At 38.3% G+C, this 24,172-nt stretch overlaps 1 protein-coding gene across 1 annotated transcript; it reads right to left on the bottom strand.

Annotated features, from left to right (window-relative positions):
- Nucleotides 1-22,998: 22,998 nt before the first annotated feature.
- On the bottom strand, nucleotides 22,999-23,946 carry LOC309840249 (olfactory receptor 56A4-like; the record flags this gene model as incomplete). The annotated part of the gene is made up of 1 exon (XM_082682346.1): nucleotides 22,999-23,946. The coding sequence occupies exon 1, from the start codon at nucleotides 23,938-23,940 to the stop codon at nucleotides 22,999-23,001; it is 942 nt and encodes a 313-aa protein (XP_082538472.1). The 5' UTR covers nucleotides 23,941-23,946.
- Nucleotides 23,947-24,172: the final 226 nt, after the last annotated feature.

Here is a 24,172-nt window from a genome sequence, read left to right as displayed (position 1 = left end):
GTGGAAAACCCAAAAGACTCCACTCCAAAACTGCTAGAACTTATACAGGAATTCAGTAAAGTGTCAGGATATAAAATCAATGCACAGAAATCAGTTGCATTTCTTTACACCAACAGCAAGACAGAAGAAAGAGAAATTAAGGATTCAATCCCATTTACAATTGCATCCAAAACCATAAGATACCTAGGAATAAACCTAACCAAAGAGACACAGAATCTATACTCAGAAAACTATAAAGTACTCATGAAAGAAATTGAGGAAGACACAAAGAAATGGAAAAATGTTCCATGATCCTGGATTGGAAGAATAAATATTGTGAAAATGTCTATGCTACCTAAAGCAATCTACACATTTAACGCAATTCCTATCAAAGTACCATACATCTTTTTCAAAGAAATGGAACAAATAATGGTAAAATTTATATGGAACCAGAAAAGACCTCCAATAGCCAAAGGGATATGGAAAAAGAAAGCCAACGTTGGTGGCATCACAATTCCAGACTTCAAGCTCTATTACAAAGCTGTCATCATCAAGACAGCATGGTAATGGCACAAAAACAGACACATAGATCAATGGAACAGAATAGAGAGCCCAGAAATAGACCCTCAAATCTATGGTCAACTAATCTTTGACAAAGCAGGAAAGACTGTCCAATGGAAAAAAGACAGCCTCTTCAATAAATGGTGCTGGGAAAATTGGACAGCCACATGCAGAAAAATGAAATTGGACCATTTCCTTACACCACACACAAAAATAGACTCAAAATGGATGAAGGACCTCAATGTGTGAAAGGAATCCATCAAAATCCTTGAGGAGAACACGGGCAGCAACCTCTTCGACCTCTGCCGCAGCAACATCTTCCTTGGAACAACGCAAAAGGCAAGGGAAGCAAGGGAAAAAATGAACTATTGGGACTTCATCAAGATCAAAAGCTTTTGCACAGCAAAGGAAACAGTTAACAAAATCAAAAGACAACTGACAGAATGGGAGAAGATATTTGCAAACGACATATCAGATAAAGGACTAGTGTCCAGAATCTATAAAGAACTTAGCAAACTCAACACCCAAAGAACAAATAATCTAATCAAGAAATGGGCAGAGGACATGATCAGACATTTCTGCAAAGAAGACATCCAGATGGCCAACAGACACATGAAAAAGTGCTCCATATCACTCGGCATCAGGGAAATACAAATCAAAACCACAATGAGATATCACCTCACACCAGTCAGAATGGCTAAAATCAACAAGTCAGGAAATGACAGATGCTGGCGAGGATGCGGAGAAAGGGGAACCCTCCTACACTGTTGGTGGGAATGCAAGCTGGTGCAGCCACTCTGGAAAACAACATGGAGGTTCCTCAAAATGTTGAAAATAGTACTGCCCTATGACCCAGCAATTGCACTATTGGGTATTTACCCTAAAGATACAAACGTAGTGATCCAAAGGGACACGTGCACCCAAATGTTTATAGCAGCAATGTCCACAATAGCCAAACTATGGAAAGAACCTAGATGTCCATCAACGGATGAATGGATCAAGAAGATGTGGTATATATACACAATAGAATACTATGCAGCCATCAAAAGAAATGAAATCTTGCCATTTGCGACAACATGGATGGAACTAGAGCGTATCATGCTTAGCGAAATAAGTCAAGCAGAGAAAGACAACTATCATATGATCTCCCTGATATGAGGAAGTGGTGATGCAACATGGGGGCTTAAGTGGGTAGGAGAAGAATCAATGAAACAAGATGGGATTGGGAGGGAGACAAACCATAAGTGACTCTTAATCTCACAAAACAAACTGAGGGTTGCTGGAGGGAGGGGGTTGGGGGAGAAGGGGTGGGATTATGGACATTGGGGAGGGTATGTGCTTGAGTGAGTGCTGTGAAGTGTGTAAACCTGGTGATTCACAGACCTGTACCCCTGGGGTTAAAAATATATGTTTATAAAAAATAAAAAATTAATAAAAAAAAAGAAGAAAAACAAATTGTAAAAGTAATAATGCTCATGATGGAAAGTTTAGAAACCATGAAAAGTGGAGAGACAAAAATAAAAGCCCTCTTCCTGGAAAAAAAAATGTTCAATAGCAAATAAAGAGGTATTTACCATCATTATTTACCATGGAAATGAAAATTAATATCCCAAAGTGATTCCATTTTACACTCCTGGAATGGCTAAATTTAAAATGATTCACATTATCTGTTGCTGAAGAGGACATGGAATAATGGAACTCATACAGTTGCTAGTAGGTGTGTGAAATATGCAACTACTTTAGAAAATTCTTTGGCATGTTTCTTAAGAAGGTAAGCATCTCCATTCTTAGATATATACCAAAAGAAATAAATATCCAGTAGACTTGTCAAATAGACAATTAGATATATATAGCTGAAGCTCCAAAAAGGACATGGTTGAATATATGAATATATGAATACAAATACACACACACACACACACACACACAGGAGTTATTGGTGTGTGATGTGTTTAATACATGTCATCTGCATTGTATATATCAGTGGAAGAATGAAGAAGAAAAACTATAAAAACAAGAATTAACAATACATATTCTAATTTACTGTTTTTCTGCAGGTTGCATATCAATATTTTATGGTTCACCATGTGGTAATGAAAAACATATAGAATATGGACTTGATTGGAGAAGTGTCTGTTCATATCTTCTGCCCATTTTTTGATATGATTGCCTGTTTTGTGTGTGTTGAGTTTGAGGAGTTCATTATAGATCCTGGATATCAACCTTTTGTCTGTACTGTCATTTGCAAATATCTTCTCCCATTCTGTGGGTAGTCTCTTTGTTTTGTTGACTGTTTCCTTTGCTGTGCAGAAGCTTTGATTTTGATGAAGTCCCAAAAGTTTATTTTCGCTTTTGTTTCCTTTGCCTTTAGAGACATATCTTGAAAGAAGTTGCTATGGCTGATATTGAAGAGATTACTGCCTATGTTCTCCTCTAGGATTCTGATGGATTCCTGTCTCACATTGAGGTCTTTTATCCATTTTGAGGTTATCTTTGTGTACGGTGTAAGAAAATGGTCGAGTTTCATTCTTCTACATATAGCTGCCCAGTTTTCCCAGCACCATTTATTGAAGAGACTGTCTTTTTTCCACTGTATATTTTTTCCTGTTTTTTTTTAAATTTTTTAATTTATTTATTTTCAGAAAAACAGTATTCATTATTTTTTCACCACACCCAGTGCTCCATGCAATCCGTGCCCTCTATATTACCTGGTATCCCAACCTCCCACCCCCCACCCCCTGGCACTTCAAAACCCTCAGATTGTTTTTCAGAGTCCATAGTCTCTCATGATTCACCTCCCCTACATATCAAAAAATGGGAAGAAGATATGAACAGACACTTCTCCCATCAAGACATACAAATGGCTATCAGACACATGAAAAAATGTTCATCATCACTAGCCATCAGGGAGATTCAAATTAAAACCACATTGAGATATCACCTTACACCAGTTAGAATGGCCAAAATTAACAAAACAGGAAACAACATGTGTTGTAGAGGATGTGGAGAAAGGGGAACCCTTTTCCACTGTTGGTGGGAATGCAAGTTGGTGCAGCCTCTTTGGAGAACAGTGTGGAGATTCCTCAAGAAATTAAAAATAGAACTTCCCTATGACCCTGCCATTGCACCCCTGGGTATTTACCCCAAATATACAGATGTCGTGAAAAGAAGGGCCATCTGTACCCCAATGTTTATAGCAGCAATGGCCACGGTAATCAAACTATGGAAAGAACCAAGATGCCCTTCAACGGATGAATGGATAAGGAAGATGTGGTCCATATACACTATGGAGTATTTTTTCCTGTTTTGTCGATGATTAATTGACCATAGAGTTGAGGGTCCATATCTGGGCTCTCTACTCTGTTCCATTGGTCTATGTGTCTGTTTTTATGCCAGTACCATGCTGTCTTGGTGATCACAGCTTTGTAATAAAGCTTGAAATCAGGTAATGCAATGCCCTCAGTTTTATTTTTGTTATTCAACATTTCCTTAGCGATTTGAGGTCTCTTCTGATTCCATATAAATTTTTGAATTATTTTCTCCAGCTCTTTGAAGAATACTGGTGGAATTTTGATCAGAATGGCATTAAAAGTATAGATTGCTCTAGGCAGTATAGACATTTTAATAATGTTTATTCTTCCAATCCAAGAGCATGGAATGGTCTTCCATCTTTTTGTGACTTCTTCAATTTCTTTCATGAGTGTTCTGTAGTTACTCAAGTACAGATCCTTTACCTCTTTGGTTAGGTTTATTCTCAGGTATCTTATGGTTCTTGGTGCTATAGTCAATGGAATCGATTCTCTAATTTCCCTTTCTGTATTTTCATTGTTAGTGTATAAGAAAGCCACTGATTTTTGCACATTGAAGCAGTGATCAAAAACCTCCCAAAAAACAAGAGCCCAGGACCTGACAGATTCCCTGGGGAATTCTACCAAACTTTCAAAGAAGAAATATCACCTATTCTCCTGAAGCTATTTCAAAAAATTGAAGCAGAAGGAAAACTTCCAGTATCTTTCTATGAAGCCAGCATTACCCTGATACCCAAACCATGCAAAGACCCTACCAAAAAGGAGAATTTCAGACCAATATCAATGATGAATATGGATGCTAAGATTCGCAACAAGATCCTAGCAGACAGGATCCAACAGTACATTAAAAAGATTATCCACCATGACCAGGTGGGATTCATCCCTGGGCTACAAGGATGGTTTGACATTCATAAATCAATCAATGTGATACTACAAATTAATATGAGAAGAGAGAAGAACCACATGGTCCTCTCAATTGATGCAGAAAAAGCATTTGACAAAATCCAGCATCTGTTCGTGATTAAAACGCTTTCAAGTATAGGGATAGAGGGAACATTCCTGAACTTCATCAAATCTATCTATAAAGACCCACAGCAAATATCATCCTCAATGGGAAAAAGCTTGCAGCCTTCCCGTTGAGATGAGGAACAAGACAAGGATGCCCACTTTCACCACTCTTGTTCAACATAGTATTAGAAGTCCTAGCAAAAGCAATCAGACAACAAAGGGAAATAAAAGGTATCCAAATTGGTAATGAAGAAGTCAAACTCTCTCTCTTTGCAGATGACATGATTCTTTATATGGAAAACCTAAAAGACTCTGCCCCCAACCTACTAGAACTCATACAGCAATTCAGCAACGTGGCAGCATACAAAGTCAATGTGCAGAAATCAGTGGCTTTGTTTTTCCTTATATTTTAAACATCTATTAAGAATCATTTCCTTGGGCGCCTGGGTGGCTCAGTGGGTTAAGCCGCTGCCTTCAGCTCAGGTCATGATCTCGGGGTCCTGGGATCGAGTCCCGCATGGGACTCTCTGCTCAGCAGGGAGCCTGCTTCCCTCTCTCTCTGCCTGCCTCTCTATCTACTTGTGATCTCTCTCTCTCTGTCAAATAAATAAATAAAAAATCTTTAAAAAAAAAAAGAATCATTTCCTTTATTCCATCCCCTTCTTTCATGGACTATGTAATAAATGTCTCTAAGTCATCTTACTCTTTTTGTGATCTCTTCTTCTGCACTTAGTTTCTATCATTATAGAAAATCCATTATGCCATGGGGAGCCAACTTACCAACAGTTTTAACAGCTCTTCCATCTTCCAGAAGGGTCACTGTCTGGATGCTGCAATCTCTAGAGTTTGTGGAGTGATCATTTATAGTGAGTAAGAATTTTAGTGATCCTTTATACTTCCCAGATGTATTTGTTTCCTGGGGCTCCTGAGGGCCTAGAGCATGGAAAAAGGACTTCCTAAGTAGTCAAGCTAAAGCTGACTATTTCCTTGGTGTCAGTTTGTCTCAAAACCATGGTTTTGCATTGTTATGTGGGCTTTTTACTGTTAATGGTGGCACTGGGAGAGGTCACCTTACAGGAGCAACACATACTGGTCAGACTGGAATAAGGAAACACAGGTCCTCACTTTTATAAGTCATTTCATAATTTTTAAAAGTCCTCTGGAATATCAGGAATAGAATCTATTTACTATTTTATTTAACAGGAAGTCAAACTCAGAAGACTCAGACAGAATTCGATCTTACCCAATCTTGGCCAGGGAAAAAACTAAAATCAAAGTCTACTAAATTCCTAACCCAGTGCTCTTTCTAATGAATGCTTCAGAGTATTCTCCTTTATTCACAGGTTATGTGTGCAGATTTGGCCTCAAACTATGATAATAACAATGAGGCAGGGCTTCTAGTTAGTTTCCTATGATGCAATGTCTTAAATATCTTTGATGAGTTCTAGCCCAATGATAATATTAAGGATATTCAGAAAACCAGGGGTAAAATTCAGGTCCAACTCTGAAGGCCAGAGAATCAAAAGCTCTGATGGTGTAAGTCCTAGTCTAAAGGTAGGAGAAGCCTGATGTCCAGTTCAAGCACACAGGCAGAGAGTGAGAGTGAGTGAGTGAGAGAGAAAGAGAGAGAGAATTCTCCTTTCCCTTACCTTTTTATTTTCTTCAAATCCTCAATGGTTTGAATGGGGAGAACATTCTTACTAAACCTACCAAATACAATCATAATCTCTTTCAGAAACACACTCAGGCACACAAGAAATAAAGTTTAACTGAATGCCTGGTGGCTCAATCAAGTTGACATGTAAAATTAACCATCAACTAGGTGGAAACCTAGGTAAAACCTAGACAAAAGGCCTTTGGAATAAAAATCAGTAGCATCAGGATATCTAATAGTTCAAGCATGATATATTGAAAAGGAAATTACTTGAAATATCATACTTGTCACAAATCAGATTGCAATATAACCATTTGTTTTGTACTCCCCATTCTGACCAAGGGGTCTATTTGCTGATATCACACTATCTTAATTTGGCAGTTTCAGAGAAATTCTGGAAGTGTGTAATCATATACATCTTATTTGTTAGGTTCTTCAAATTAGCTTATGCATTTGAAAATCAGCTTGTCTGGTGGTGGATATTAAGGAGGGCACATATTGCATGGAGCTGTGGGTGTGGTGCATAAACAATGAATCTTGGAACACTGAAAAAATAAAATTAAGTTAAAAAGAAAATAAAATCAGCTTGTCAACTTCAACAAAAATACCTGTTGACATTTTCATTGGAATTGCATTAAATCTATATATCAATTTGGAGAGAATTAATACCACTACATTACTAAAACTTCTAACATGATATATCTCTTGATTTATTTAAATCTTGTTTAGTTGTTCTCACCAACATATTCTAGTTTCAGTGTAGATAATTGGGCACCTTTATTCCTAGGTTATTGATACTTTTGATGTAATTGTAAATGGTATTGACTTATGAATTTCATTTTCCATTTTTTTGTTTGTTTCTAGAGTTTGGGAATATAACTGATTTTTGTGTCATGAATTTTTATGTTGCAGTCTTATTAAATTTACTTATAAATTCAAATACTCTGTTTATTGGTACTTTTGGATATTTCTATCTGCAGAATTAAGTTATTTGCAAACAACAAATTTACTTCTTTCTTTCAATTCTTTATACATTTTTCCTTTTTTTCTTAGAATTTACTATTTTACCACTGAGTATGATGCTGGCTGCAGATTTGGGGAAGATGACTTTTATTTCTTTATTTTTTATATTAACATATAATCTATTATTTGTTTCAGGTGTACAGGTCTGTGATTCATCAGTCCTACATAATTCACAGCACTCAGCATAGCACATACCTTCCCCAATGCCCATCATCCAGCCACCCTGTCCCTCTCACCATCCTTTCATCCAGCAACCCTGAGTTTGTTTCACGAGATTAAGAGTCTCTAATGGTTTGTCTCTCCCTCTCCAGTTTTATCTTGTTTCATTTCTCCCTCCCTTCCCCTATGATCTGCTCTCTTGTTTCTCAAATTCCTCATATCAGTGAGGTCGTATGATAACTGTCTTTCTCTGACTGACTTATTTCACTTAGCATAATATCCTCTAGTTCCACTTACATCATTGCAAATGACAAGGTTTCATTTTTGATGGCTGCATAGTATTCCTGTGTGTGTGTGTGTGTGTGTGTGTGTGTGTGTGTGTGTGTGTGTGTGTGTATCTTGCAACTTCTTTATCCATTCATCTTTTGATGGATATCTAGACTCTTTCCATAGTTTGGCTATTGTGGACATTGCTACTATAAACATTCAGGTGCAGGTGCCCCTTCAGATTACTACATTTGTATATTATTTTAAAATTTAATTTTATTTTTTTCAGTGTTCCAAGATTAATTGTTTATGCACCACACCCAGTGTTCCATGCAATATGTGCCCTCCTTAATACTAAACACGACTCACCCAACCTCCCACTTCCCTCCCCTCCAAAATCCTCAGTTTGTTTCTCAGAGTCCACAGTCTCTCATGGTTCATCTTCCTCTCTGATTTCCCCCAAGTCAACTTGTTCTCTCCAACTCCCAATGTCCTCTGTATTATTCCTTATGCTCCACAAGTAAGTGAAACCACATGACAATTATCTCTCTCTGCTTGACTTATTTCACTCAGTATAATCTGCTCCAGTCATCCATGTTGATACAAAAGTTGGATATTCATCCTTTCTATGGAGGCATGATATTCCATTGTATACATGGACCATATCGACTTTATCCATTCATTTGTTAAAGGGCATCTTGGCTCTTTCCATAGTTGGGTGACTGTGGCCATTGCTGCTATGAAAACTGGGGTAGAGATGGCCTTTCTTTTCACTACATATGTATCTCTGGGGTAAATACCCAGTAGTGCAAATGCAGGGTCATAGGGTAGCTCTATTTTTTATTTCTTAAGGAATCTTCACACTGTTTTCCAAAGTGGCTACATCAACTTGCATTCCCACCAACAGTGTAAGAGGATTTCCCTTTTCCCCAGAGTCGACCATTCTCTTACATTTGCATCTTTAGAGTAAATACCCAGTAGTGCAATTACTGGATCTTAGGGAAGCTCTTTTCAACTTTATTTTTTTAATTTTATTTATTTATCAGAGAGAGAGGGGGGGAGAGAGTGAGCACAGGCAGACAGAATGGAAGGCAGAGGGAGAAGCAGGCTCCCTGCTGAGCAAGGAGCCTGATGTGGGACTCGATCCCAGGACGCTGGGATCATGACCTGAGCCGAAGGCAGCTGCTTAACCAACTGAGCCACCCAGGCGTCCCTCTTTTCAACTTTTTTTTTTTAAAGATTTTATTTATATATTTGACAGAGAGAAATCAGAAGTAGATGGAGAGGCAGGCAGAGAGAGAGGAAGGGAAGCAGGCTCCCTGCTGAGCAGAGAGCCCAATGCGGGACTCGATCCCAGGACCCTGAGATCATGACCTGAGCCGAAGGCAGCGGCTAAACCCACTGAGCCACCCAGGTGCCCCGCCCCTCTTTTCAACTTTTTGAGGAACCTCCATACTGTTGTCCAAGTGGCTGCACCAGCTGGCATTCCCACAAACAGTGTAGGAGGGTTCCTTTTTCTATGCATCCTCGCCTACATATGTCTTTTCCCAACTTGTTAATTTTAGCCATTCTGACTGGTGTGAAGTAATATCTCATTGTGGTTTTGATTTGTATTTCCCTGATGCCGAGTGATGTTGAGGACTTTTTCATGTGTCTGTTGGACATTTGAATGTCTGCTTTGTAGAAATGTCTGTTCATGTCTTCTTTCCATTTCTTGATTAGATTATTTGTTCTTTGGGTATTCTGTTTGATAAGTTCTTTATAGATTTTGGATACTAGCCCTTTATCTGACATGTCATTTGCAAATATCTTCTTCCATTCTGTCAGTTGTCTTTTGGTTTTGTTGACAGTTTCTTTTGCTGTGCAAGTTTTTGATCTTGATGAAATCACAATAGTTCATTTTTGCCCTTGCTTCCCTTCCTTTGGCGATGTTTATAGGAAGAAGTTGCTGCAGCTGAGGTCAAAGCAGTTGCTGCCTGTATTCTCCCCAAGGACTTGGATGGATTTTAGACTCACACGGAGGTCTTTCATCTATTTTGAGTCTACTTTTGTGTGTGGTATAAGGAAATGGTCCAGTTTCATTCTTTTGCATGTGGCAGTCCGATTTTCCCAACACCATTTGTTGAAGAGACTGTCTTTTTTTCCATTGGACATTCTTTTCCTGCTTTGTCAAAGATGAATTGGCTGTAGAGTTGGGGATCAATTTCTGGGCCCTCTATTATGTTCCATTGATTTATTTGTCTGTTTTTGTGCCAGTACCCTACTGTCTTGATGATGACAGATTTGTAATAGAGCTTGAAGTCCAGAATTGTGATGCTGCCAACTTTGGTTTTCTTTTTTGAACATTCCTCTGGTTATTTGGGGTCTTTTCTGGTTCCATATAAATTTTAGGATTACTTGTTCCATTTCTTTGAAACACATGGATGGTATTTTGGTAGGGATTACATTAACTGTGTAGATTGCTCTAGGTAGCATAGACATTTTCACAATATTTGTTCTTTCAATCCAGGAGCATGGAACTTTTTTCCATTTCTTTGTGTGTTCCTCATTTCTTTCATGAGTATTCTGTAGTTTTCTTTTTTTTTTTAATTTTTAAAATTTATTTATTTATTTTCAGCATAACAGTATTCATAATTTTTTCACCAACCAGGGCTCCATGCAACCCATGCCCTCTATAATATTCACCACCTGGTACCCCAACCCCCCACCACCCGGCCACTTCAAACCCCTCAGATTGTTTTTCAGAGTCCATAGTCTTTCATGATTCACCTCCCCTTCCCATTTCCTCCAACTCCCATCTCCTCTATAACTTCCCATGTCTTCCATGCTATTTGTTATGCTCCACAAATAAGTGAAACCATATGATAACTGACTCTCTCTGCTTGACTTATTTCACTCAGCATAATCCCTTCGAGTCCCATCCATGTTGCTACAAAAGTTGGGTATTCGTCCTTTCTGATGGAGGCATAATGCTCCATAGTGGATATGGACCACATCTTCCTTATCCATTCATCCGTTGAAGGGCATCTTGGTTCTTTCCATAGTTTGATTACCGTGGCCATTGCTGCTATAAACATTGGGGTACAGATGGCCATTCTTTTCACGACATCTGTATCTTTGGGGTAAATACCCAGGAGTGCAATTGCAGGGTCATAGGGAAGTTCTATTTTTAATTTCTTGAGGAATCTCCACACTGTTCTCCAAAGAGGCTGCACCAACTTGCATTCCCACCAACAGTGGAAGAGGGTTCCCCTTTCTCCATATCCTTTACAACACATGTTGTTTCCTGTTTTGTTAATTTTAGCCATTCTAACTGGTGTCAGGTGATATCTCAATGTGGTTTTAATTTGAGTCTCCCTGATGGCTAGTGATGATGAGCATTTTTTCATGTGTCTGATAGCCATTTATATGTCTTGATGGGAGAAGTGTCTGTCCATATCTTCTGCCCATTTTTTGAAACGTTTGCCTGTTTCGTGTGTGTTTAGTTTGAGGAGATCATTATAGATCCTGGATATCAACCTTTTGTCTGTACTGTCATTTGGAAATATCTTCTCCCATTCCGTGGGTTGCCTCTTTGTTTTTTTGACTGTTTCCTTTGCTGTGCAGAAGCTTTTGATTTTGATGAAGTCCCAAAAGTTCATCTTTGCTTTTGTTTCCTTTGCCTTTGGAGATGTATCTTGAAAGAAGTTGCTGTGGCTGATATCGAAGGGATTACTGCCTACGTTCTCCTCTAGGATTCTGATGGATGCCTCTCTCACATTCAGGTCTTTATCCATTTTGAGTTTATCTTTGTGTACAGTGTAAGAGAATGGTCGAGTTTCATTCTTCTACATATAGCTGCCCAGTTTTCCCAGCACCATTTATTGAAGAGACTGTCTTTTTTTCCACTGTATATTTTTTCCTGTTTTGTCGATGATTAATTGACCATAGAGTTGAGGGTCCATATCTGGATTCTATACTCTGTTTCATTGTTCTATGTGTCTGTTTTCATCCCAGTACCATGCTGTCTTGGTGATCACAGCTTTTTAATAAAGCTTGAAATCAGGTAACGTGATGCCCCCAGTTTTTTTTTTTGTTGTTGTTGTTGTTTTGATTTGTTTTTCAACATTTCCTTAATGATTCGGGGTCTCTTCTGATTCCATACAAATTTTACATTTTCTTTGTCTCTTTGGTTAGATTTATCCCTAGGTATCTTGTGGTTTTGGGTGCACTTTTATACACGATTGACTCTTTCTTTCTAATTTCTCTTTCTTCTGTCTTTCTGTTGGTGTATAGTAATACAATTGATTTCTATACATTGATTTTATATCCTGACACTTTACAGAATTCCTGTATGATCCTAGCAGTTTTGGTGTGGAGTCTTTTTTTTTTAAAGATTTTTATTCATTTATTTGACAGACAGAGATCACAAGTAGGCAGAGAGGCAGGCTGAGAGAAGAGAGAGAGGAGGAAGCAGACTCCCTGCTGAGCAGAGAGCCTGAGGTGGGGCTCAGTCCCAGGACCCTGGGATCATAACCTGAGCCAAAGGCAGAGGCTTTAACCCACTGAGCTACCCAGGTGTCTCTAGAGTGGAGTCTTTTGGGTTGTCCACATATAGTATCATATAATCAGCAAAGAGTGAGAGTTTGACTTCTTTGCCAATTCGGATGCCTTTAATTAATTAATTAGTTAATTAATTATTTTGGTCTGATTACAGATGCTAGGACTTCCAGTACTATGTTGAATAGCAGTGGTGATAGTAGACATCCCTGCCGTGTTCCTGACCTTAGGGTAAAAGCTCTCAGTTTTTCCCCATTTCAGAATGATATTCCCTGTGGATTTTTCATAGATGGCTTTTTTAAATTTATTTTTTATTTTCAGCATAACAGTATTCATTATTTTTGCCCCACACCCAGTGCTCCATGCAATCCGTGCCCTCTATAATACCCACCACCTGGTAACCCGACTTCCCACGCCCTGCCCCTTCAAAACACTCAGATTGTTTTTCAGAGTCCATAGTCTCTCATGGTTCACGTCCCCTTCCAATTTCCCCCACCTCCCTTCTCCTCTCTAAATATCATCCTCAATGGGAAAAAGCTTGCTTCCTTCCCATTGAGATCAGGAACATGAGAAAGAGGCCCACTCTCACCACTTTTGTTCAACATAGCAACAGCATTCAGACAACAAAGGGAAATAAAACGTATCCAAATTGGTAAGGAAGAAGTGAAACTCTCTCTTTGCAGATGACATGATTCTTTATAGGGAAAACCCAAAAGACTCCACCCCCAATCTACTAGAACTGATACAAAATTCAGCAACGTGGAAGGATACAAAGTCAATGTACAGAAATCAGTGGCTTTTTTATACACTAAATGAAAATAAAGAAAGGGAAATTAGAGAATGGATTCCATTTACTATGGCACAAAGAACCATAAGATACCTGGGAATAAACCTAACCAAAGAGGTAAAGGATCTGTATTTGGGGAACTACAGAACACTCATAAAAGAAACTGAAGAAGACACAAAAAGATGGAAGACCATTCCATGCTCTTGGATCGGAAGAATAAACATTGTTAAAATGTCTATACTGCCTAGAGCAATCTATACTTTTAATGGTATTCCAATCAAAATTCCACCAGTATTCTTCAAAAATCTGGAGTAAATAATCCTGAAATTTGTATGGAATTAGAAGAGACCCCAAATCGCTAAGGAAATGTAGAAAAACAAAAATAAAACGAGGGGCATCACGTTACCTGATTTCAAGCTTTATTAAAAAGCTGTGATCACCAAGACAGCATGGTACTGGCATAAAAACAGACACATAGACCAGTGGAACAGAGTAGAGATTCCAGATATGGACCCTCAGCTCTATGGTCAAATAATCTTCGACAAAACAGGAAAAAAGACAGTCTCTTCAATAAATGGTGCTGGGAAAACTGGGCAGCTATATGTAGAAGAATGAAACTCGACCATTCTCCTACACTGTACACAAAGATAAACTCAAAATGGATAAAGACCTGAATGTGAGAGAGGCATCCATCAGAATCCTAGAGGAGAACGTAGGCAGTAATCCCTTCGATATCAGCCACAGCAACTTCTTTCAAGATACATCTCCAAAGGCAAAGGAAACAAAAGCAAAGATGAACTTTTGGGACTTCATCAAAATCAAAAGCTTCTGCACAGCAAATGAAACAGTCAAAAAAACAAAGAGGCAACCCACGGAATGGGAGAAGATATTTCCAAATGACAGTACAGACAAAAGGTTGATATCCAGGATCTATAATGAACTCCTCAAACTAAACACACACGAAACAGGCAAACGTTTCAAAAAATGGGCAGAAGATATGGACAGACACTTCTCCCATCAAGACATATAAATGGCTATCAGACACATGAAAAAATGCTCATCATCACTAGCCATCAGGGAGACTCAAATTAAAACCACATTGAGATATCACCTGACACCAGTTAGAATGGCTAAAATTAACAAAACAGGAAACAACATGTGTTGTAAAGGATATGGAGAAAGGGGAACCCTCTTCCACTGTTGGTGGGAATGCAAGTTGGTGCAGCCTCTTTGGAGAACAGTGTGGAGATTCCTCAAGAAATTAAAAATAGAACTTCCCTATGACCCTGCAATTGCACTCCTGGGTATTTACCCCAAAGATACAGATGTCGTGAAAAGAAGGGCCATTTGTACCCCAATGCTTATAGCAGCAATGGCCATGGTCAGCAAACTGTGGGAGGAACCAAGATGCCCTTCAACGGATGAATGGATAAGGGAAGATGTGATCCATATCCACTATGGAGCATTATGCCTCCATCAGAAAGGACGAATACCCAACTTTTGTAGCAACATGGAGGGGACTCGAACAGATATGCTGAGTGAAATAAGTGAAGCAGAGTCAATTATCATATGGTTTCACTTATTTGTGGGGCATAACATAGATGGCTTTGATCATATTGAGTTATGTACCCTCTTTCCCTACACTGTGAAGAGTTTTGATCAAGAAAGGATGGTGTACTTTTTCAAATTCATTTTCAGCATCTATTGAGAGTGTCGTATGGTGCTTGTTCTTTCTTTTATTAATGTATTGTATCACATTGATAGATTGGTGGTTGTTGAACCAATCTTGCAGCCCAGGAATAAATCCCACTTGATCGTGATGAATAATCCTCTTAATGTATTGCTCGATCCTGTTGGCTAATACTTTGGTGAGAATTTTCTCATCTGTGTTCATCAGGGATGTCGGTCTGTAGTTCTCCTTTTTGATGGGGTCTTTGTCTGGTTTTGGGATCAAGGTAATTCTGGCCTCATAAAATGAGTTTGGAAGTTTTCCTTCCATTTCTATTTTTTGGAACAGTTTCAGGAGAATAGGTATGAATTCTTCTTTAAATGTTTGGTAGCATTCCCCTGGGAAGCCGTCTGGCACAGGGCACTTGTTTCTTGGGATATATATTTTTTTAATTTATTTTTTATTTATTTTCAGCATAACAGTATTCATTATTTTTGCACCACTCCCAGTGCTGCATGCAATCCGTGCCCTCTATAATACTCACCACCTAGTACCCTGACCTCTTGGGAGATTTTTGATGACTGCTTCAAATATTATTGGTTATGGGTCTGTTTGGGTTTTCTTTTTCTTCCTGGCTCAGTTTTGGTAGTTTATACAGCTTCAGGAATACATCCATTTCTTTCAGATTGTCAAAATTGTATAGTTGCTCATAATATGTTCTTATAATTACTTGTATTTCTTTGGTGTTGGTTGTGATATCTCCTCTTTCATTCATGATTTTATTACTTTGGGTCCTTTCTCTTTTCTTTTTGATAAGTCTAGCCAGGGGTTTATCAATCTTATCAATTCTTTCGAAGAACCATCTCCTAGTTTAATTGATCTGTTCTACTGTTCTTTTGGTTTCTATTTCATTGATTTTTGCTCTGATCTGTATTATTTCTCTTCTCCTGCTAGGTGTAGGCTTTGTTTGTTTTTATTTCTCAAGGTCCTTTAGGTGTAAGGTTAGGTTTTAGTTTTATACTTGAGAATTTTCTTGTTTCTTGAGAAAGGCTTGTATCACTATATACTTTCCTCTTAGGACCATCTTTGCTGTGTCCCAAATATTTTTAACAGTTGTGTTTTCACTAATATTTCTTCCTATGAATATTTTTCAATTCTTGTTTAATTTCCTAGATGACCCATTCATACTTTGGTAGGATGCTCTTTAGCCTCCATGTATTTGAGTTCTTTCCAACTTTACTGTTGTGATTGAGTTCTAGCTTCAGAACATTGTGCTCTGAAAATATGCAGGGAATGATCCCAATATTCTGGTTTTGATTGAGACCTGATTTCTGACCCAGGATGTGATCTATTCTGGAGAATGTTCCATGTGCACTAGAGAAGAATGTCTATTCTGTTGCTTTGGGATAGAATGTTCTGAATATATCTGTGATGTCCATCTCATCCAGTGTGCCATTTAAAGACTTTATTTCCTTGTTGATCTTTTGCTTAGATGACCTGTCCATTTCAGTGAGAGGGGTGTTAAAACTCCCCTTTCTTCTTCTGGGACCCCAATTATTCTAATATTGTTTCATCTTATGATATCACTTATCTCTGGAATTCTCCCCTTGTGATCCAGTAATTGTTTTTCTTAGCTTCTTTATTCTCCATTATTTGGTCTTCTATATCATGAATTCTTTCTTCTGCCTTATTTATCCTAACTGTAAGAGCCACTATTTTTTATTGTACCTCATTAATAGCCTTTTAAATTTTAACTTGGTTAGATTTTAATTATTTTATTTCTCCAGAAAGAGATTTTATTTCTCCAGATAGGGATTCTTTAGTATCTTCTATGCTTTTCTCAAGCCCAGCTAGCATCTTTATAATTGCCATTCAGAACTATAGTTCTGACACTTACTAATGTCCATATTTATTATGTCCCTAACTGTCCCTAACTTTCTTTTTTTTGTTGTTGTTGTGAGTTTTTCTGCTATGTTGTTTTGTCCAAGAAGAATAGATGAATGAGAGAACAAAATGCTAACAATGACCCCAGGAAAATATATGCTAACCAAATCAGAAGAGATCTGAAATAGGGGGGAGAAAAAAGGAAAAAAAAATATGATTAGGGTGTGGAATAGAACAGAGCCACACACTTGATTTTGGGTGTATTTTGGTCTGTTAGAAGCAACAGACTCCCAATATTGGAAAGAAAGAAAAAAACATCTATCTATCTATCTATCTATCTATCTATATATGTATAAACACACATACATATACATACACACATACATACATATATATATATGGGTAAATATGATGAAGGAATGGAATATGAGTCTAAAGATTAAAATTTAAAAATATTTAAAAAAAGGAATTGATTAAGATAAGCAGTTGGTTGGGGAACAAAAAAGGAGAGCATGTGGTCAGGCTGGAGACTAGAACAAAGCCATGTGCTAGATTTAGGGTATATTTTAGTCTGTTAGAAGAAACTGTATCCCAAAATTTCAAAGAAAAAACAACTTATATGTATATAAAACATAAGGTTAAATACAATGAAGGGATAGCATATGACTATAAAAATGATAATTAAAATATTTTTAAAAGGTATTGATAAGATAAAATAGTTAAAATAGGATAAAACAGAAAAGAGGAATAATTTAAAAAAATAGAAAAAGGAAAAAAAAATTAAAATTAAAACTTTCAATGACTAAAGAATCATGGGAAAAAAGCCATGTATTCTATGTGCTGTATTTCCCTAGCCCTGGTGTTTTGCAGTTTTCATTGATTGGTAGAGTTGTTATTGGTTGGATGTTCTTGCTGAACTTCTCTGGGAGGGTCGTTTTGCAGTGATTCTCAAATGTCTTTTCCCAAGGTGGAATTGCACCACCCTTGCCAGGGGCCAGGCTGAGCATCTGCTCTGGTTTGTTTTCTGCAGCTTTTGTTCCCTGAACTGTTTCCATATAGCTTTGGAGGAGAGGAATGAAAATGGTAGCCTCCCAATCTCTGGTTAATAGGAGCTGAGAGCTCAGGTCCCCCTCTTCAGTGAGCCCTCAGAGAAAAGTCAATCATGCATGTCTCTCTGGTCTCTGGCTGTGCTCTGAGCTCACCCAGCCTGTGACTGAGCATTTCTGTCTCTAGTACACAGCCCTGTTTGGAGTCTTCAAACCCAGCAGATTCCTATAGCATGCTCCTGTGCTTCTCCTCCTGGTGGAAAGAGTAGGGGATCTCTCCAGATCACCACTTGTGGGGTTCCTGCTCAAAGAGCAGTGGCCCAACTGTGTTTTGAATCATGCTTTATGGTGACTCCGAGTGGAAAGCCCACTCCTCAGCTCCATCTCTGTAGTTGGCTTCACTCCTCTGATACCTGGGAGCTCTGCCACACTCAGAAACCCCCAGTCATCCTGTGACCCTGATGGTCCTGAGACCACACTGAACCAGCAAGGGTTCCACCCTGGATTGATGTCCTTAGCCACTGGATTGATGTCCTTCCACTCAGCAGACTTCTGAAAGTTCTGATTATGTGCTCTGTTACTCTATCACTTGCTCTAAGCTGTCCCCCCCCCTGCAGTCTATCTTCCCATAAATCCCCTTGGATTCACTTCTCTGCACATACTACCTTCCAGAAAGTGGTCACTTTTCTGTTCATAGAATTGCTGCTACTCTTCTCTTCAATCTCCTGTTGAATTTTAGGTGTCTAGAATGGTTTGACAACTACCTAGCTGAATTCCTGGAACAAGAGAAAATTTAGGTCTTCTACTCCTCTGCCATCTTGCTCTTCCTCTTCAAGTTAGAAGATAACCTTTAACAGGTAAGGCAATTCCCTTCTATTTGTACATTCCCGGGGTTATTTTTATTACCAACGCATGGTGAATTTTGCTGCATGATTTTCCTGAATCTATTGAGAAACTTGTGTTTTTCCCTCAATTAAGGTTAATAAGGTGAATCAAATATAGATCAATTTTCAGTTATTAAAGTGACTTTTCATTCCATAATCAACCTCACTTGTTCATAATATATTTTTTTGTTGTTGTTTTGTATTCAATTTCAAATATTTTGTTTAGAATTGGTATATATATATGTTCAAGAGAGATGTTGGCTTATAATTTTCTTGTAATCCCTGGGAGTGTTTGATGCTGGGTTTATGATAACCTCAAAAATATATTGGAAAATATTCCCACTTTTCCTGTTTTCTGAAAGTATGTAATTTCTTCTTTCACTCTTAAGAAGATTTCACCATGAAGGTATCTAGGACCAGAGTTTTCTCTACGGAAAAATTTTTAGTTATGATTTCATCATCTTTAACAGATATGGAATGATCAGGCTTTTTTTTTTTAAATTTCTGTTCAGTGTAACAGTATTCATTGTTTTTACACCACACCCAGTGCTCCATGCAATACGTGCTCTCTCTTATACCCACCACCTGGTACCCCCAACTTCCCACTCCCCACCCCTTCAAAATCCTCAGATTGTTTTTCAGAATCCATAACCTCTCATGGTTCGCCTCCCCGTCCAATTTCCCCCAACTCCCTTCTCCTCTCCACCTCCCCTTGTCCTCCATGCTATTTGTTATGCTCCACAAATAAGTGAAACCATATGATAATTGACTCTCTCTGCTTGACTTATTTCACTCAGCATAATCTCTTCCAGTCCCGTCCATGTTGCTACAAAAGTTGGGTATTCATCCTTTCTGATGGAGGCATAATACTCCATAGTGTATATGGACCACATCTTCCTTATCCATTCGTCCCTTGAAGGGCATCTTGGTTCTTTCCACAGTTTGGCGACCGTGGCCTTTGCTGCTATAAACATTGGGGTACAGGTGGCCCTTCTTTTCACTCCATCTGTATCTTTGAGGTAAATACCCAGGGGTGCAATGGCCGGGTCATAGGGAAGTTCTATTTTTAATTTCTTGAGGAATCTCCACACTGTTCTCCAAAGTGGCTGCACCAACTTGCATTCTCACCAACAGTGTAAGAGGGTTCCCCTTTCTCCACATCTTCTCCAACACATGTTGTTTCCTGTCTTATTAATTATGGCCATTCTAACTGGTGTAAGGTGGTCTCTCAATGTGGTTGTAATTTGAATCTCCCTGAGGGCTAGTGATGATGAGCATTTTTTCATGTGTCTGATAGCCATTTGTATGTCTTCATTGGAGAAGTGTCTGTTCATATCTTCTGCCGATTTTTTAGTATGATTGTCTGTTTTGTGTGTGTTGAGTTTGAGGAGTTCTTTATAGATCCTGGATATCAACCTTTTGTCTGTACAGTTATTTGCAAATATCTTCTCTCATTCAGTGGGTTGCCTCTTTGTTCTGTTTTTTTTTTTTTTTTTTTTTTTTTACTACTTGTCCTTTGCCATCTTTGGAAAGTTGTATTTATCAAGGGACTTGCATATTATGTCATTGTCAAATTAATTATCATAGCAGTTCATAAGATAGTCCTAGTACCTTTAAAAAATCTCAAATTTAAATATGTATATTAAAAATTCTAGATAATTTAAATTTGTGTTTTATTTTTCTAAAAGTTTATCTCTTTTATTATCATTTTGCAGAACATAACTTCTGGTTTTCTTGATATTTTCTATTATGTATATCCTTTGTTTTGTTTTTTTTGTTGTTGTTTATATTTGTATTATTTCTTGTCTTCTACTTTTTGGGGTTTAATTTTTCTGATTCTTTTTAAGTTTTTTGTTTTGTTTTCATTTTTTTTTAATTGGAAGCTTAGCTCTGTAGGTCAGAAGTCCAGGCATGGCTTAGTTTGGTTTTCTTCTTTAGGGTCTCCCCAGGTTGCAAATTGTTGGCCAGGACTCTAGTCCTATCTAAGACTGTATCATCTGTCTGTATATTAGGTCAGAGAAAGCCATGTACTGTATGATCTCACTTATATTCAGAATAGAGAATAAAAGAACTCATAAGCACAGAAAACAGAGTGATTGTTGCCAGAGATGGAAGGTGAAGGCTTCATGGAGATGGGTAAAAGTGGTCAAATTTTAAGTTAAAAATTTTTAAATGAAACAAATACATACAATTAACAAAGTCATTTTTTTGTAATGTGGTAATACATGAAACAAGGATATGTCTCTTCTCAGCAACCATATTGAGGATTAACTTCTGCCATAAACTTCTGGGAATCAAGTTAATATTTATAGTGTGCCTACTAAGTACCAGACACTAAGCTTGGACTGGGGATATGAGAAACGTAGGATGTAACTCAAGAGTTTTTTATAACTCATAGGTTATGCCTTTGCATAGCCAAGGTTGGGACCAGTAGTATGGAAAGAGCCTAGGCTTCAAAAACCCAAGTAGCATGAATTTATCTTGGCTCAATTGCTGTAATCTTAGGCATCATTAGACTTCTGTGAGCTTTAGTTTTTTCATCTAGGGCCAATAGAAAAACTTCACAGGGCAAATGTGTATGTAAAATAAGAACATATAAAAAGTGTCTGGTACACAGTAGATATTCGATTAAAATACCTCTGTGGAAAGGAGAAATTAGAAGGGATGAAAGAAAAAGAGAGATCAGCCAACTTGATCCCTTGATATTTTGATGAAATCAGTGTTGTGAAATGTGATATAATAAACCCTAAAGAAGAGTCTTTCAAAACCCAGCAATTCAAAAATGCATGCAGAAATGCAGCACCTTCCAAAAACAGACAAGTACCAGTTGCCTAGTGCCAAAGAGGCAGCCACCCTCAAAAAAAAAAAAAAGTTCTCATCACAAGAAAAAAGTTGTCATAACTGACTTGATGGATATTAACTAAACACATTATGGTAATCATTCTGAAATACACAAATATCAAATCATCATGTTGTATAGCTGAAAATAACACAGTGTTATGTGCCAATTATATCTAAACAAAACTGGAAAAATAAAAGATAAAATGATACATAAGGAAAAAATACTGTAGAAACATTAAATTTCAATACCAGTCATTCATCAAGGACAAATTTCAATACAAAAGAAAGTAGGATAATCCAGCTGGGAATGTTATTCAAATGATATTTGGAAAAATTATGGACTTCGAAGTCTCAGGTTGTTTCTACAAAAATATTCCTTGGAAACACTGAACAAATGCATGGGGATTGCAAAATAGTTCAATGCATTTATCTGTGAAAATCAAACCCTAAGGTTTCTATGTCTGGAAAACTGTTGAAAGCCATACCAGCCACAGCTCAGAATGGAGGCTTAGAGGGCATATTAGAGTTGTGGAGGGATGTCATCTGAGATCTAATGGAAAGTTCCTTGTAGGAGGTATATGGGATAAAGTGAGGATTATAGAGTCACGAAAATGAAGATAATGAAGAAAAGGACACATACCACAGCAAATAGTGCAACTCCTCCCCTCCCCAAGAATGCCCTAAAAAAGTGCCAATATTCTTTATAAACAATAGGAACAATAACAAAAACAAAATTGAAAAAAGAATCTTAGTAGGAAGGAAGGAAAGAAAGAAAGAAAGAAAGAAAGAAAGAAAGAAAGAAAGAAGAGCAAGAAAGAAAAGCTACCCAGAGAGGTTTCACAGATGGAAAATCTTAATAGGTTCTGGAAAGATCTGAGGAGCGAAACGATGGCCACAGGTGCCAAAAAAAAAAGAGTCAGGAATGTTCAGAGTAAAGGACTTCACCCCAAAAGCCATAGTTCTGGAGTAACATATATACTTCCACCCAATCAACCCCTCACAACGCAAAAGCTATCTCTGAAACAGGAAGTAGGAGAATTGTCTATGTTCCTTGCAAATCAGGGGACAGGCAGGTTTCCTTAAGTACAAAGTTTGTTTCTTTAGGGCCAAACACTCCCACTCCAATCCGGCTCCACTTGGCTAAGGCTTGGCAAGACCCTCAGATAAGGAGTCAGTCAGGGCAAATTCGCAAGTGACCACAGAATCCAGGAAAGATGGCTTCCTTTGAAGCAGGAGGAAACAAGGATTCAACAATATTTTCATTGTTGTCTGAGGAAAAAAGAATCAGAACCCATACTGGGATTAAAAAGTAAACTTTCCTTTCCAACATAAAAATAATTCCTGGCTTCCACTAATAATTCCAAAGGTGAATCTGATCCATTTTACCTCTTACACTCTTCTCAGTAGCTTCTTGATTCCCTGCTTGATCTCCTTGGTTCTCACACCATAAACAATGGGGTTCAGAGCTGGGGGGATGAGGTGGTGCAGGATGTTGAGCAAGATGGGGACATCTGGGGGAATCTTCTTCCTGGCCATGTTAGTTATGACCAGAACCAGCAAGACTGTGCTGAAAAAGAGGATGAGGATGAAGTGGGAACCACATGTGCTCAGGGCCTTGGCTGCAGCACCCTCAGCCTTGATCCTTAGCACAGCTTTCAGGATGAAGGAGTAGGACAGAACAATAAGAATAAGGTCAGAGCCCAGTAGGGTCCAGCCTGCCACAAACTGGTAGAGCCGGTTGAAGGTGATGTCATCACAGGAGAGTTTGGACACAGACAGGTTAGTGCAGATACAGTTCTTGATGATGTTCTCTGCACAGTATCTGAGTTGAGAAGAAAGAGCTGGAACAGGAAGAGAAAAGAAGCCATTCCGGGCCACAACAAATATGGTAGCTTTAACCACAAATTGGTCAGTGATTATGGATGGGTATCTCAGTGGGTGGCAAATGGCCACATAGCGGTCATAGGCCATGATCATGAATGTACAGGACTCCATGGTCAGAAAACTATTCATGATGAACATCTGGAGGAAGCAGGCTGAAAAGCTGATGGACTTGAGATCAAACCAGAAGATGGCCAGGACCTTGGGGATGACTGTCAGGCAGAGTACAATGTCCAGCAGGGAAAGGAGGCTAAGGAGGTAGTACATAGGCTCATGCAGAGAGACCTCCAACCAAATGGTGATCAGGAGGGTGGCATTGGCCCCCATGGCCAGGAGGAAGATTAGACTGAGGGGCAGGGACAGCCAGTGCTGCCAACTCTGGTAGTTAGGGAAGCAGATGAGGAGAAATTCAGAAACAGGAGCAGTGGAGTAGTTGCTGGGTGAAGCCATATAAAGTATCCTGATCACGCTGGAAATTCAGAGTTCCTAAAAATGTAGGACAAAATATATTTTAAAAACTACATGTTCTAGAGTAGTAAAACTTGGGTTTCCATTGAGGCACTTAACCTGCCTCAGTGAAGTTCTCAAATCATCATTATTATTGCCAGCTTCATCATCACTATCCAATCATTGCTGACACTTAGCTGAACACTCCAGCTCTAAGCTGAATGCTTTAAATTAT

This window comes from Mustela nivalis, assembly GCF_964662115.1.
Source record: "Mustela nivalis genome assembly, chromosome: 9".
Taxonomy (NCBI): Eukaryota; Metazoa; Chordata; class Mammalia; order Carnivora; family Mustelidae; genus Mustela; species Mustela nivalis.
The sequence above is the reverse complement of the archived record's forward strand: the minus strand, read 5'-3'. Positions and strand labels throughout refer to the sequence as shown.